This window comes from Solanum stenotomum, chromosome 5, assembly GCF_019186545.1.
Source record: "Solanum stenotomum isolate F172 chromosome 5, ASM1918654v1, whole genome shotgun sequence".
Lineage (NCBI taxonomy): Eukaryota > Viridiplantae > Streptophyta > Magnoliopsida > Solanales > Solanaceae > Solanum > Solanum stenotomum.
Window position 1 is genome coordinate 9474212 of NC_064286.1, and position 14920 is coordinate 9489131.

The following is a 14920-nucleotide window of genomic DNA, read 5'->3' on the forward strand; positions in this document are numbered from 1 at the left end:
TCCTCCGAAACTTAAAAAGTTTCTTTTGAGACTTACTACAACCTCAATATTATGAACTATTTTCATTTCTAGATAGTAACAAATTAGTTCTCCCGAAACTCTTAATTAAGTTTGTGTACTGCCACAAATTTCACAACACCATTCTTATGGTGACCATCTCCTTCAAGGAGAATACATGCAAGAATTATTTCTTGACAACCAATGAAAAATTTGTGTTGCCACACAATAATGTTTATTTCGGTCATGACCACAACCTTTATAGGAAAGAATTATTTCTTTCTTTTGTTAGCAATAGTTCATGATAGAACATACCACGATATTTATGATGTACTCAAAGTATATGACTAAATAATCATTTATGTCAAAATATTTATTTTCAATCTCTCAAACTTCCCGTAGAGGTGAGATGTGACATTTATCCAACAATACATGAACATGTTCTAATCCATACGAATACAAGTCACATTTTCTTCAAGAAATGGATCATAACCATTTGTACATGCTCCATAAGTTTTTATTAGAAAATCATTGTCATGCTTTGGCATTATCAAATTTATGCGACTCACCTCAACATTACTTTAAGAGGTCAAAGGTACCAAATGTACTACCACTTTGTATTCCTTTATTTTGTTGGAGGATTTACAAAACTTTTCAAATTTGGGTTGCACCAACAACAATGTGTCCAATAACTTCTCATACCACTTTGATGGATAAAAAATTACCTTCACATTAGAAGGAGTATCTTATGAAACAATGTGTCCAATAACCTTTCTTACCACTTTAATAGACAAATTACCTTTACATTTGAAGGATCATCTTAAGAACCCATAAAGTTCTTCCTTTTAATTACCACAATGATGACCATTAACATTTTACCACACCCATATTCATACATTCATACACTTGTCATTTTTCAGACATATTATGCACTGCTACCACATTCACATAAGAGAATGGAACAAATTAATTGGGCAAATTTCATGACTTTCAGTCAAAAGTATACAACTTTATGTTAGTCATCATCATATCATCACTATAGTGCATTAGGACTTAAACCCAATGTCTTGCCCATATAAACTCGTCTTTGGTCATAAATCAATGTGACTTGAACCCAACTTCTTATTATCATGGTGCACCGGGACTTTAACTATGTGTCTTACCCACTTGGTGCGGTGAAACTTGAATTCACCGTCTTACCCTCAATCAATGTCTTGATAAACCAAATACGTTACCAAAAAAATAATTATCGAAAATCATAAATATAACCTGAGTTTGACTTAAAGTACAAGAAAAATGAACAAAATCAATTAATTAGAACAACATGTTGGAATCATATAAAAGTCCTAAGTTAAAATAAATTAAAACCTTTTAACATTCCTTCTCAATATTGTTACGAAGATTAACATAATTTACTAACCATTTTAAAATAACCACAAAACGAACTTTGTTAGTACAAATAAAATATTAATAACTCATCAAGTAAATGTTTAGATAAAGAAAAATAAAGAAGTGCAAAAGTACTAACCAATAATGATAATCCAATCAATATGTATATGCCGCATAACTCAATAACTTATCTTTTAATAAAACAAGATCATAAAGAACAATTTCTTTACAAATTATTAACTTATAAAACTAATTTTACTTTTTAAATATATAAGTGATCAATCTGCTGGACTCATATAGTTTGAGATGGTAAGAAAAGTACTAATGATGCATAATCAAAAGTAAAATATAAAATATATTATATAGTAGTTTACCTTGTTTCTGAGAGAAAATAAACACAAATATTTTTACCTTCTTTATATTTACTTTGCTTCAATCCTTCAATAGTAGAACAATCGTGCTGATAACGTGTTGTAAAACTAAAGCAAAATATGACAAGAAATATAGAAGATGAAAGCAATAGAAATAGGGAGACAAAAGATGAGAGCTTTTCTTATTATTCCAAGTCTTCAAGTCTCTACAATATGAACCCTTATGCCTCTATTTATAGTGTAAAATAGAGGCATACAAAAGGTTAGTCATAAACATGACATTAACATGAATATAATGGAGGAGGTTATGGAAGTGAAAGGTTACAAGAATAATGGTTACGGAAAAGGGTCAAAATTGCCCCTGAACTATGCGAAATAGACCACTTATACCCTCCATTACATTTTGGGATAAAAAATACCCGCAGTTATCCCAGAAGACCATAAATACCCTCAAGAGTTAACACCCCAATTTTTTAGTGACGTGGCAAGCCACATGGGACTAATCCCTCCACCTAAGCATTGCCAACTAAGATTTACTACAAAAGAACTTGACTTTTAGTGGCGACAAAGTCGCCACAAAATCCCAAAACATTGCCACTAAAGGTTATGAGTGATTTTTAGTGGTGACTAAGGCTCCAACAACCATTCGCTTGTAAAACCTATTTTTTCAACAAAAAAATATGATAACTAATTTTTGATTGCGACCTAATTTTCTAAAATAAATAACTTGCAATATCCATATTAAAAACATCCAATATTATTACGAAAAATAATCAAAATTACTTCTCGATTCAAATCTCCTACTATATATATATAATGCATCATTTTACATTTTATACATTTACATATGACATAAAAATAAAACATATAGTGTCTTCAAACTCCTACTTAATCGATATCATATTTGGTTTTTTAAAAACAATGAAGAAAAAAACACAAAATTTGAATTTAACGTTAAAAACTTTTAGTGACGATTTTCTGGGCTTTTGTGGCGACTGTTGTTGCCGCTAAAGGTCTAGTTCTTTTGTAGTGAATCCTAGTTGGCAACGCTTAGGTGGAAGGATTAGTCCCACGTGGCTTGCCATGTCAACAAAAATTTGGGGTGTTAACTTTTGAGGGTATTTGTGGTCTTTTAGGATAACAACAGGGGCATTTTTTATCCCAAAATGTAATGAAGGGTATAAATGGTCTATTTCATATAGTTCGGGGGCAATTTTGACCCTTTTCCGTAATGGTTATAAAGTTGGAGGTTATGGAGGTTATGATTATCTTCATAATGGAGGAAAGTAATGGAGATAATGGGTGAGAGTAACTTCTTGGTGTAATGAACATCCACACTATAAATATTTTATAACACTAGCTATATTTTCATATTATTACAAATACATGAAATACTACAACCATCTTAAACGTAGAATAATTTACTAATTTTAAAATACATATTACAAATATTAGAAGCAAACATGCATGGGAGATAACATTCTAAGTAACTAAAAATTGATGATACAAATGTAAAGTTTTCTAACGCGTATATTTCAATTTTACATTAAATTCATATCGAAATAATACAAAAAATTACAGCATAACTAATGCGTATGTTATTCACACAAAAAAAACTGAGAAATTGATAATTGAAACAAACAATTCAATATCATTTCATAATTTATTCCTAGGACTATTTCTTGTTGTATGGATAACCCAACGACCCTCTCATAAACTCAACTTCTTGGGATGGACAACGTAAACTAGTAGTCCTCGTCACATTCATCCCTCTGCAAGTGAGAAGAATATATTAATCTTGATCGATCTTGTTCTTTTATAAAAGTTACTACTTAAAATTACAAAAAGAATGATTGATTTCGTTGTTAAAGAACAAATAATTTATGTTACCTCCTCGCGAGTAAAAGTGAGGCCAATTTTGATGGATCCACAATTTTCATCATCATTGTAAAGGTCATACATGGTTGCTTCCACTTCTCCTTCGCGAAACACTTCCTCTAATTGAATTCTGTTTTGATAATTGAATATCGAAAAGAAAAAAGAACCATGTATTAGAGACTATAGATTATTTACATAATATAAAGTTAATGTTCGTAGTTGAGAAAGGAATTAGAGAGATTATTAACGTTGTTTCTCCTATGAAATCGTCATCTTGAAAAGTATTTTCATCCATAATCTTGATGTGAACCTCGTCACAACCACGAGTAACAGTGAATAAGAAGGAATCATTCCACTCAGGGTCCTCTCCTTCACCTATAACAACAAACTTATACTATTAAGATACGAGTTTAATTAATTAATAGATTATATGACGAATTGACAATCATAAAAAACTTAATGTTGTTAAGGGACATTTTGTTACTGATTAAAGTTATGCAGGTATTACTAACCTGATGCAGTACTAGTTTTCTTCTCTTCAGTATGGCAAGTAATGACCACATATGGATTCATATCAGCTGTTGTAAATATAACAAAAAAATAAGTTGAATTAGTTGATCGATTCATTTGATTTTTAAAATTAACAAGCAGATTCAGAACTTGAATTTTTTTGTATATGTATTTTAATTATATGTTGTGCATATTTGTATGATACAAATTAATAACATGTTGAAAGTTAGATCACATAATCTACTTCATATTAGAATATCGTCTATAAACACGATCACAAATATAATCTGAAATAGAATAAAGAAAATGTGTTAGTGAGGAAAATACTGAGCCAATTTTGATCTTCAAGGCCTCTTGCATATCCAATATAAACTTCAAGTTGTCCATAAGGCATCTTTTGATTCAAAGAAGAATACGATATATAATAGGAAGAAAGTAAAATAGATTTCAATACAATTCTTTTTTATTGTTTTGATTTATGAGTTTTAGATCTGCTTAATTTATAGTTTTACTAGACCAATCACAAAAACACATGTGTTCACTATGATCCGAAAATATTTGGAGAACAACCAACTCGATGGATATAGAACGCTAATCTTTTTCTTTTTTTCCCTTTTAGTTATTCTGTGGAATATTATATTCTTAATGATATTAATTAATGGGAAGTAGTAGTGGTTATCCTCATAAATCAACTGCCTCTTCAAATTCTTTTTTTCTTTTGTGTTTTTATTATTTTTATTGGAATATTCAATTACAAATTAGGTCTTGATATGGTACGTAAAAAAATAATTTCTCGGCATGTGCGTTTGCACGTGAATTCCTAGTTATGTAGTATAAGGCATTATGAGATAATATTGATATTATTAAAGTATAATTTTGAGTTAAATAATGTACATAAAAATAAAACACAAGTTTCTTTGAGTGATTTTTGTGCATTATGGATTGGTGACTTTTGATAAATACTCTCAATCTGAATAGAACTCTATCCTTGAAAGTGTATCTCTCTCTATATATATACCAGATGGGGATAGCCCGTGCTTAGCACGGGCCCAACACTGTTAAATTAGTAAGATGTGAAATGAAAAATTATATCGGACAATGTCGAAATGCTACTCAACAATTCAGCTTGGCGAGTTAATTGAGTACAATAATACTACTGCTACATATGCTTAATATAATAATAGCATACCATTATATATATTAGCAGTACATACAACGGACATATGTTGTCCATTGTTACAATACATGCTATACATAAATAAATAAAAACTATAGCTCATAGTTTCAAATACATCAGGAGCATATTGTAGTTCAAAAGTTGAGCAAAAGTCCATGCTTGGTAGTCAATCTTCTACATTCCCAAAACGGTACCATGAAGAGACGTGCAAATCTCCGGGTTTGATCAGTGAAGCTTCAATTAAAGAGAGACGAATCAATTCGAGGATGCACATATGAATAAAAAGATTAGTAAGAGCACACTATAAATGTCTTTAAATAGAACTCGCGAAAAAATGAATCATGTGTTGAAAGTTTTGAAACAACTTAAAAGTCATTATGATTTATCATCTGCACTTTTTCTTTTGAGGCTATAAGTTTTTCTACAACATAAAACAATAGGTCCATTAAGTTGATGACATACATTACTTGGATGGACACTCTTTATATTAGAGTTGATTTTACTTTTCCTGAGTGCAACCAACAACTATTAAAAACATAAAAAAAAAAAAAAAGAAGATAAATGATTCAACTCTACAACAGGTCACTAAGACAGAGATTTCTAAGGCAGACTTTGGTTCCCATTTTGGATATTAGATACTACATTTTTTTAAATGAATATTATGATTATGCATTATTCATTAGATATATTTTTTCACTTATATATATCAAGTAGAAACTAAAATTACATCAAATGGGAGAAAACATAAGGAGAAAGCCTAAAATAAAATTGAAAATTGAAAAAGATTTTAGCATAAGACAGAAGAAAAGAAATCTGAAATTTGGCCTTAACACACACTGTGCAAAAAGTAAGAAACATATGACGCATTTTGTAAGTTTATTTAGATTTCATCACCTTGTTACTGCAGCATTACAAATTAAAGAAAATACTCTTCAATGGAGTTCTTATTTGATAAGAAAAGAATATTTTTAGGACATCAACTGCAATACAAATTTCTACATTTATCAATATAACTGTTCATTGAGTATCTTAAACCGATAAATAAAGTAACAAATAGTAATACACATGAAACAATAAGAAACTGCGCGATTATGAAATACAACAACAACGAACTCAATGTAATTTCATTAGGAGGAGTTAGCCTCTTCTCTTTCCCTCATAAAGTGAGGGTTGACTTGGCCCCTTTACTCTTCTACCGTATACTCAATCTCTATACTTTCTTATTTAAGGTCATGTTAAATTAAAGTTATGCATGTCATGTCAGTCTCTATTTCGAAACATAGGATCATGATGATCAAGCTAAACTAATCGAGTTCCCCATTAGCATTGTACTTGTAATATGAACTTTTATTAGTCACAATAAATTAACCAGAAATCAGTAAGTCGACCAAGAATTAGAATTAAAATTTTCAACAAATTACATTCCACAGAAAGGAAAATCAGATAAAAAGACAGGACAAAGAGAATTCAACCACTACTCACCCACTTACCAATAGTAAGCCCTCACTTGCAGCATCAAAGATCCATCAAATATGATCACAAATTTAAATGTATTTCCAAAATTAAACTGTCTGACTAGAAACCATCCTAAATAGTTTTCAGAAACCTACTATATCCATTCACTCAATTCTTAATTTTTGACCCCGCATTCCCCCTTTAGGCAAAACTTGTTAATTTGAACAACCAAAAAGGTTAGCTTTAGACACGTACGTGATACAAAAAGTACAAAGATACAAAGCAGTCAACCATTAACAACAATACATTAAGTAACTTTAGCTACCTATCCCCTTATTCAAGCTTGTCTTAAATCAACCAATAGGAGTCAGGAGCCCAATTTTGAGAAAATGGTTACAGTCAAAGGAGCTACATGTCATGTCCCGCCATTTTGCCTGCCAAATTCGGCACTGAAATAAGGGTGAAGAATCTAGAATTGTGGAGAGGTGTAACATCCGGTAAGTTGAAATAACTATAGAGAAGATGGAAATCGGAAATAGTCATTTTTGGAAGGAATTAAAAATCTGGAAATTTGGTTTAGTGTGGGAAATCAGTGAGTTTTGTCCAACTTTGAGCAGCCATAACTCCTATATCAGGATGCTCTAGGAGTAGTTACATTTATGTTTGGAAAGCCCTTGTAATGATCTTTCCAACTCCACCAAGTTTGCTCGATTCCGAGTTCGTATGAGCGAGTTATGCTCTTTGAAAGTTGGGCAGTTGGCAGGGAATCCGTCCGGAAATTTTAAGGGCATTTTGGTCTTTTCCCTAGCCATTTCTTTTGGGTTTATATTGTTGTGTTAGGCTGATTTTTGGATCATTTGGTCCCATTTTAAAAGAGTGAAAGCTAGGGCTTGAGAGTGAAGAGGAGAAGAAGAGGAGGAAGAGGAGATCAAGCAAGTTTCCGTCGTGGATATCGTCGGGGGTGATCCCCACTGGGTATGTGAGTTCTTAGCGTTGGGTGATCCTTTCCCCCACACACCAAACTCGTTTTCATTATTGAGAAAAGATTGGATATGTTGTTGAAGTTGTTGGGTTGTGTTGTTGATGTTGTTGATTATGTTGTTGAAGTTCTTGTTGGTTGTGGGACATGATTTGGTTGTGTGTTTGAGCTGAATCTCTTGTATGTTGAGGGATTTTATGACCCTTAGTGTTTGGGGTTGAGTCCATTGAAGTTAGGGTAGTTTAGAGTTGGGAAAAAGAGGGAGAAAAGTTGAGTTTTCTGGGGAAAGGGGTGGCGCGTCGCGCCTGCCAGCGCGCCCCAAAAGAGCTTTTGAGATTTCTCCCTTGGGGCGCCGTGCCTAGCAGAGCACCAGCAGGTCCCCTCTGAGCTTCAAGGGCTGGCGCTCCGCGCCTTCCAGAGGGCCAAGGACGCCAAGTTCCCCCATTCTTTACACACTTTCTCATGCATGTTCCTTGGTATTGTACCTATGTTTTATGGTTGTTTCCAACACTTTAAGGAACATTTAGACATCCCGAACTCATCCATAAACATGTGATCATATACCTTGAATCCATAGTTCAATTCAAGGCAAGTTAGGATTGAAGTTAAGGGAAGTTAGAGTCAAGTCAAGCAAAGTTAAGAAGCAAGTCCTCAAAGTTTTTCAAGAGTCGTTATTGAACGTTTTATCTTCGTTTCAAGTTCAAGTCAAGCAAGAATATATAGTTCCAAGTTAAGTAAATAGTCTTGAGTTTCAAGTTAAGTCAAGAGCATAAAGTTGAGTCCTTTTCTCAAAAGCTACTAGGGAACTAAGTATTCCCAAAGAGGTTTGTAAATGTTTTACATTTGAGTAAGAGGGGAACCATGCTTTCCAAAAGAGCTTTTTTGGCTAAGTTTTGAGCAATTATCTCAATGAAAGAAAGATGTGTTTAAAGACACTTATGAGCCAAAATATTTTTGGGAGTAGTATTGAGCACCGAATTGGGGACACGAGTTCATATTAACTCAACTCTCCATAAGAACCATGCGTCAACATGGGACTTGGCGTATCATTCTTTTTAGATGATCACGTAAGATTAGGCTAGTGGATCCACTAAGCAAAAGTAAGGTCCTATATCACGGCAAGGTATAGGATGGTCCTTGGGCAACGTGAGGTAAAACGTTGTACCACCACTAGGGCTCATAGTGGTGGTTGTCGGTTAAAGAATCTCCCACTAAAGTTATATTACTTTTATATAAATAAAGTTGAGTCGTTATCATTTTATCACTAACGAGCTAAGTTGTTTACGCTATTTTGCAAGCTTTATATATTGCATATGTCTTATTGCTTTATATATTGAGTTCAGTTATTCATGAGTCGAACAGAGCCAGTGTTCTCTTGTACTCTTTTCAAGCTTAAGTTGTGGTTTAGCTTTCCATCTCGCATACTCGTACATTCAATGTATTGATGCCAGTTGGCCTGCATCTTATGACGATGCAGATACAGGTACCCCGGATCAGCACCCTGCACGTCGTTGATCCAACTGAGCACTTTAGAGTCAGTGGTGAGCCTCCTTGCTTTCCGGAGGACTCGGTTGTTTTGCATTCTTATGTTTTGTTTTATTAGGATGTTGTGGGGTCTGTCCCAACATCCATCTCAGTACTTTAGAGGCTTCATAGACAGTCAGTCAGTTAGTTTTGAGTCTCTCATCTATGTATATATGTAAATACCCTATTTTGAGATTCGAGTTGCCTTTGTGGCCAGATGTTATAAGATAAGTTGTTTTGTAACCTTGCGTTTGCATTGAGTTTTCTGTTGAGTTAGGTTTCCGCTGAGTTAAGAAAGCCAAGCCAAGGGTTCGCTTGGGGCCAGAAATGGTCTCCGGGTGCTGGTCCCGCCCAGGGTGTAGGCTCGGAGCGTGACAAGAGGTTAGTAAAACACTCTAAAATTTTCTAGACACTTTCAAGAAGGCTATATAATTCCTTAGACTTTTCTTTAGAAGACTCTAGAATAACTAGAAATATGTTTCAGAAAGCCTTAGAATTCTGTAGACTAATAGAGAATTCTAGATCATTGACTAAAGTGTAAATACTTTAGGGATTTGTAAAGTAATTTTTAATTACACTTTAGTACCTAGGTTGTAGTATAAATAGATGGCGCATTCATTTGTAAGGCATCCAAGCTTGAAGCAAGTAATCACTCAAGTTGTAAAGCATTCTCCAAGCAATAGAAAAACCTTCTTCCAAAAGATCTCTAAATCTTTCTAAGTCTTTCTTTACATTAGCGATCTTAAGTTCAAAGGCTTACTTGAGCTTACAAGATTTTGAAAGAGTAATGAGTAAGTTGTCAAGTGTCGCACGAAGCTTTAATAAAACTCTAAGTCCGTGACATACAACTACGTACATTCTTAACCAACTTTTAAGGGTTTCTGTCGCTGTAGAAATGCTATTAGTTCTAGAAACAAGCTATAAAAGCTCACATACCAAAACATAAATTGCTTTATTTAGCATCATTCCCCTAACTAAATACTTTTTAGAAACCTACTATATCCATTCACTCAATTCTAAATTTTTGACCCCCCCTATAGGCTAAACTTGTTGATCACATTTATAACTACACAAGCTAGGCCAAAAATTTAATACCATCCACTTCCAACACTTCTATTGTAAAAATCACCCGGGTAAAAAAATTGATCATCTTTGAACTTTTAACCCCAGGCTTACTCCCTTCCCGCAAAACTTCACAAAAAGCCTAACATCATCCCACCTCCGACACAATTCTTGTAAATCACATAGATCAAATAAACTAATTGAAACGACCCCAAAAATGCCCGAAAATGTGCTTCGGAAACACCTATAATTGTAATTTCCATATATCTCAAAATCCATGCATGATTTCGGAAATCCGACTTCATATTCTTGTTTAGGGGGTCAAATTGAGTGGGGAATGAGTCTAACCTGAATTTTAGAACAACCGTATCAAAATTCGAAAATCGCAAAAATTGCGATTTTGAGGGTCAACTTTAAAGGGGCATATCTCTCAGCACACAAGGAACTGGAAGGAGCTCAAACTATCAAAATTAAAGCTCTGTGAGTTAGCTTTCCAACGCAATTTGTTTCACCTCATTCCGAGTTAGGATGAAGGAGTTATGACCATTTTCGTAAAACCTGTCCGGCAGAAAATGCAAATTCCAGTAGCCGAAAACACTGTTCACCCGCCTCAATTTTTTTTCTAAGTGTTGGGACGTTTTTTTATAAAAAGGGGACATATCCATACTTAGTCATTTAACTTCAAAACATCCAAAAACTCTCTCTAAACCCTCTCCAAAAATTCCACCAAGATCATCAACCAAATTCAAGGATCCCAAGCTTTAATTCCGGATTCAAGATTCAATCTCAAGCAATTCTCCATTCCAATCTTCATCAAGAATTCTCCAAAGTTGAGGTATGTGGGTTGATTGTGGAAACCTTCCTTTCCACAAGTCCAACCATTTATCCTCTATTTTACTTCAAGTTTATGGGTCCTTATGATCATTTATGAACTCTTGAATTATGGAATTATTACTACACATCCTATTATGGTCTATTTTTGTATATTATCATGAAATGGAATGATTATATGATGTTTATGGTTTTCATGCCTCCATGATCAAATTATGAAGGTTGTTATATATGTATATATATATGTATGTTGTTGGTGGGCTGTTTTATATGGATTTTGAAATTGGTTGGACTTAGTACTCTTGAAACACATGATTTTATTTACATGAACAAGTAGCCCACCATATGTTTGATAAAATGCCATTTATAGAATTCTTATGAAATGGAAGGTCCAATGTACGTCCTATGAGTCGGATGATTATATAAGTATTGAAATGATGATGAAATGGATACATGTATATGATTTTCTCTATATAGTGTGTGAGTCGACCAAGCCTAGCTCGGGGGGTTGTAGGCCCGGGTAACCGTATCAAGGGGTTGGTACCTTGGTTGCCTAGTACGGGGGGTAGTAGGCCCGTATAACCGTATCGAGGGGTTTGTACCTTGGTTGCCTAGTACGGGGGGTAGTAGGCCCGTATAACCATATCGAGGGGTTTGTACCTTGGTCCCTAGCTCGGGGGGTGGTAGGCCCGGGTAACCACATTGAGGGGTTTGTACCTCTTTCGCCTCTCCAAGGGGGTGGTAGGCCTTGGAAATACTATATTGATGGTCACTCACTACACATATACTATGCCCTACTAAATATGATTTTTATATAAGCATCATTATACATATCATCTCATTAATATGCTATCTATCGGGTACGATTATGCATTTTGCCTATGATGTCCATCCCTTGTTGCATTGCATTGCATCCCATATACTTAGTACATTCAAACGTACTAACGCATACTCTATGCCTACATGATGTCACCATGTAGGGACCGGAGCACCGCTTGACCCTCGTCCTCCGCGTGGCTAATACGATTTTCTATCAAGGTTATTGGTGAGTCCTCCATTCCGGGGACGTTGCTTATGATCTTTTGCTATGTATAAGACTTTTCCTTTTAGTTATGTTTTGACTATGAGGGTGAGCCCAGTTGTTTGTCTTGGCCCCCGCTAAAGTACCTATGTTTAGAGGTGGTGTTGGACAAGTTGTGTATTATGTTTGAGCTTGATTCATCTATGGTATTTATGTATCATTTCTTCTTCTTTTTTTTTCTTGCTCCCTTAGTCCCGATTTTCCCCCTTGATTATGCTTATCGCTTATGGTCATTTTAATTGCTTCCGCGACCAATGATGTGTAAGATACGCTATGAGGCTTGTTTGGGGTTCCTTCGGGTTCCCCATTCGCCGGTCACGTCTAGGCCCTAGGCTTGGGTCGTGACACTAATCCACCAGAAAACCCTACTACAACAAACAAAAACACTTATATATGGGCAGTTCTCCAAAATTCGAAAAGAAAATCCAACAGATTAGGTCAAACTCATATACCTTAGAGAGTTCAAGAAGAGCAAGTACTTAGGATGAAGAAACATGTAAACCCAAAGTAATTTTTTCCTAATTTCTCTTTCAATACTAAAAATCAAAATGTTATAAACCCATAAAACAGAATTTTTCAGTTGCATGAGTGAAACTCTTATTTCAATTTTTCCCTTGCTCACAAACGACGTCTGATGAAAAAATTGAAGCTAGGGACTTCCATTTTAATTTCCCCTTATGGTCACAAAGAAAATTTTAAGGAAAAAATGATAAGATAGAAGAATAACAAAGGGAAAAGGAATACCTTCACTACAAGAAAAACAGTCTCTAGGGAAGGGAAATATGGTCCCAGAAAGTCGTAATCTGGTCCCAAATGAACATTTGAGACCTGAAAAATCTGGTCGCCACCCGTCCTAAAAGCTTCCTTCGCTATCGCTCAACAACGACGGGACAAAAAAACTAGTTGTTAAAGATATTTTGGGACGGGGATCCAATCTGGTCGCGAAATACCTTTAGGGACGTTATTTGTGGTCTCAAATAGACCAAATATATATTGGGAAATAGGTTTTGCAGGTCGGTAAAAGTCTATAGCGACCACTAAAAACTAGTCGTAATAATCTTTAGAGACGATATAGATCTGGTCCTAGTAATCTCTAGCGACCATTAAAGTCTTGTCCTTAGAATTGCTTTAAAGACGAGAACTATCTGGTCCTAGAAATAACTTTAGCGACTCACCAACCTCGTCCTAGAATAGCATTAGAGACGAGCAACAAGCTTGGTCATAGATTGGCCTTTAGAGACCAGCATAATTCTTGTCCTAGATTGAGCACTAATACATTTCAACAAATATAGAATTGCTACTAAAACTTTTGCGATGAAAAGATGATATATATAGAGAAGAGACCGAGACAATAAGATATATGTAAAGAAAACAATTAATTACAATAAACTAGTTGATATCCATGATATTGGTTTCAACATTTGCTTAACAAAAAAACCATATAGCTAACATCCGAGTTAGACTATGGCATCAAGTTTTGCATTAAATTTGTAGCAAACTAATAGTGAGCTCATTCATCTTCTTCTACACTTGTATCTTGCACAGAACAATGAACAAAAGCTAGGCAAAAAATTAAAAGTTCCAATCTTCATCAAGTGTTATCCAGAAACATCAACAAAAGCTGCAAGAAAATAAGAGAAAAAATCCATTAGAAAAACTTTGAGGTGCATTAACCGAAAATCTAATATCTATTTTAAAGATTTACAAATAAATATACATATAACATCTGTCGGATAATAAAAACAAATGGACTCAATAGCTTAAGAGACGAGCAGGAATGAAAATTAAGTTGGGCAAAAACAACTGCTATTAACAAAAACAGGGCAGAAATCTCTTGTGTGAAATAAACATAATCTAGTACTAACTAACAAAGAATTCACAAATATGTATCATGGCGATCGATGTTCGAGGCTCCACACGAAACCCACTATTAATTATACTATTCTCCTCTCAAATATGTATCAAATACCTGATTCAATTACCCCTGGTTTGATGCTCAAGGCAGTCCCATTGATCCTCGCAAAATCCAGAAACATTTTGAGGATTTTTATGATGATCTGTCTGAAGAATTGAACAAGTATGGAGAGATTGAGAGCCTACATATTTGTGACAATCTGGATGATCACATGGTTGGTAATGTTTATGTTCAGTTTGGAGAGGAAGAGCAGGATGCAACCGTGGTGGATATTGCAACTTTAGGCACCTTAAAAAGATCAGCAGGGAACTGCGACATCAGTTGTTTGGAAGGTCTAGGAGAAGGCATAGCTGAAGCATATACCTGTTTAATATATACCTAAGGAAGTTGAGATGTTTTACTTTTCTTTCGGACGATCAGACTTTGTGTGTTTAATCTGGAATGCAAAGTTGAGTACTCTGTTTAGGATGATGAATAATGTCCAAGTATTAGACATGCCTGACCTTTTGTGTTAACTTTTACTGTTTTATGCGGACATTTGCTTTTAGTTTTGTTTTTCAACTGCATTTTTCCTTTGCTTTAACATATATCTCTGCTAACCACCTCACATTTGTTCTTTCTTTTAGAGCTTCATATCAAAGTACTGGAACTCAAAATGAGGGTGACCCTACTAATCCGACAGTCAGTACATTTCTTTTTATCAACAACATTCAATGTTTCTCTCGAACTGTGCTTATATTAAAGAACTTTA

The 14920-nt window shown here is 34.5% G+C and overlaps 1 protein-coding gene across 1 annotated transcript; it reads right to left on the reverse strand.

The window, feature by feature from the left end:
- Positions 1–3347: 3347 nt before the first annotated feature.
- Positions 3348–4559, reverse strand: LOC125864479 (elicitor-responsive protein 3-like). The gene is made up of 5 exons (XM_049544500.1): positions 4473–4559; positions 4148–4213; positions 3884–4010; positions 3648–3765; positions 3348–3529 (listed from the first exon to the last, which is right to left on the reverse strand). The coding sequence occupies exons 1-5, from the start codon at positions 4537–4539 to the stop codon at positions 3503–3505; spliced, it is 405 nt and encodes a 134-aa protein (XP_049400457.1). The 5' UTR covers positions 4540–4559; the 3' UTR covers positions 3348–3502.
- Between the last annotated feature and the right edge of the window lie 10361 nt (positions 4560–14920).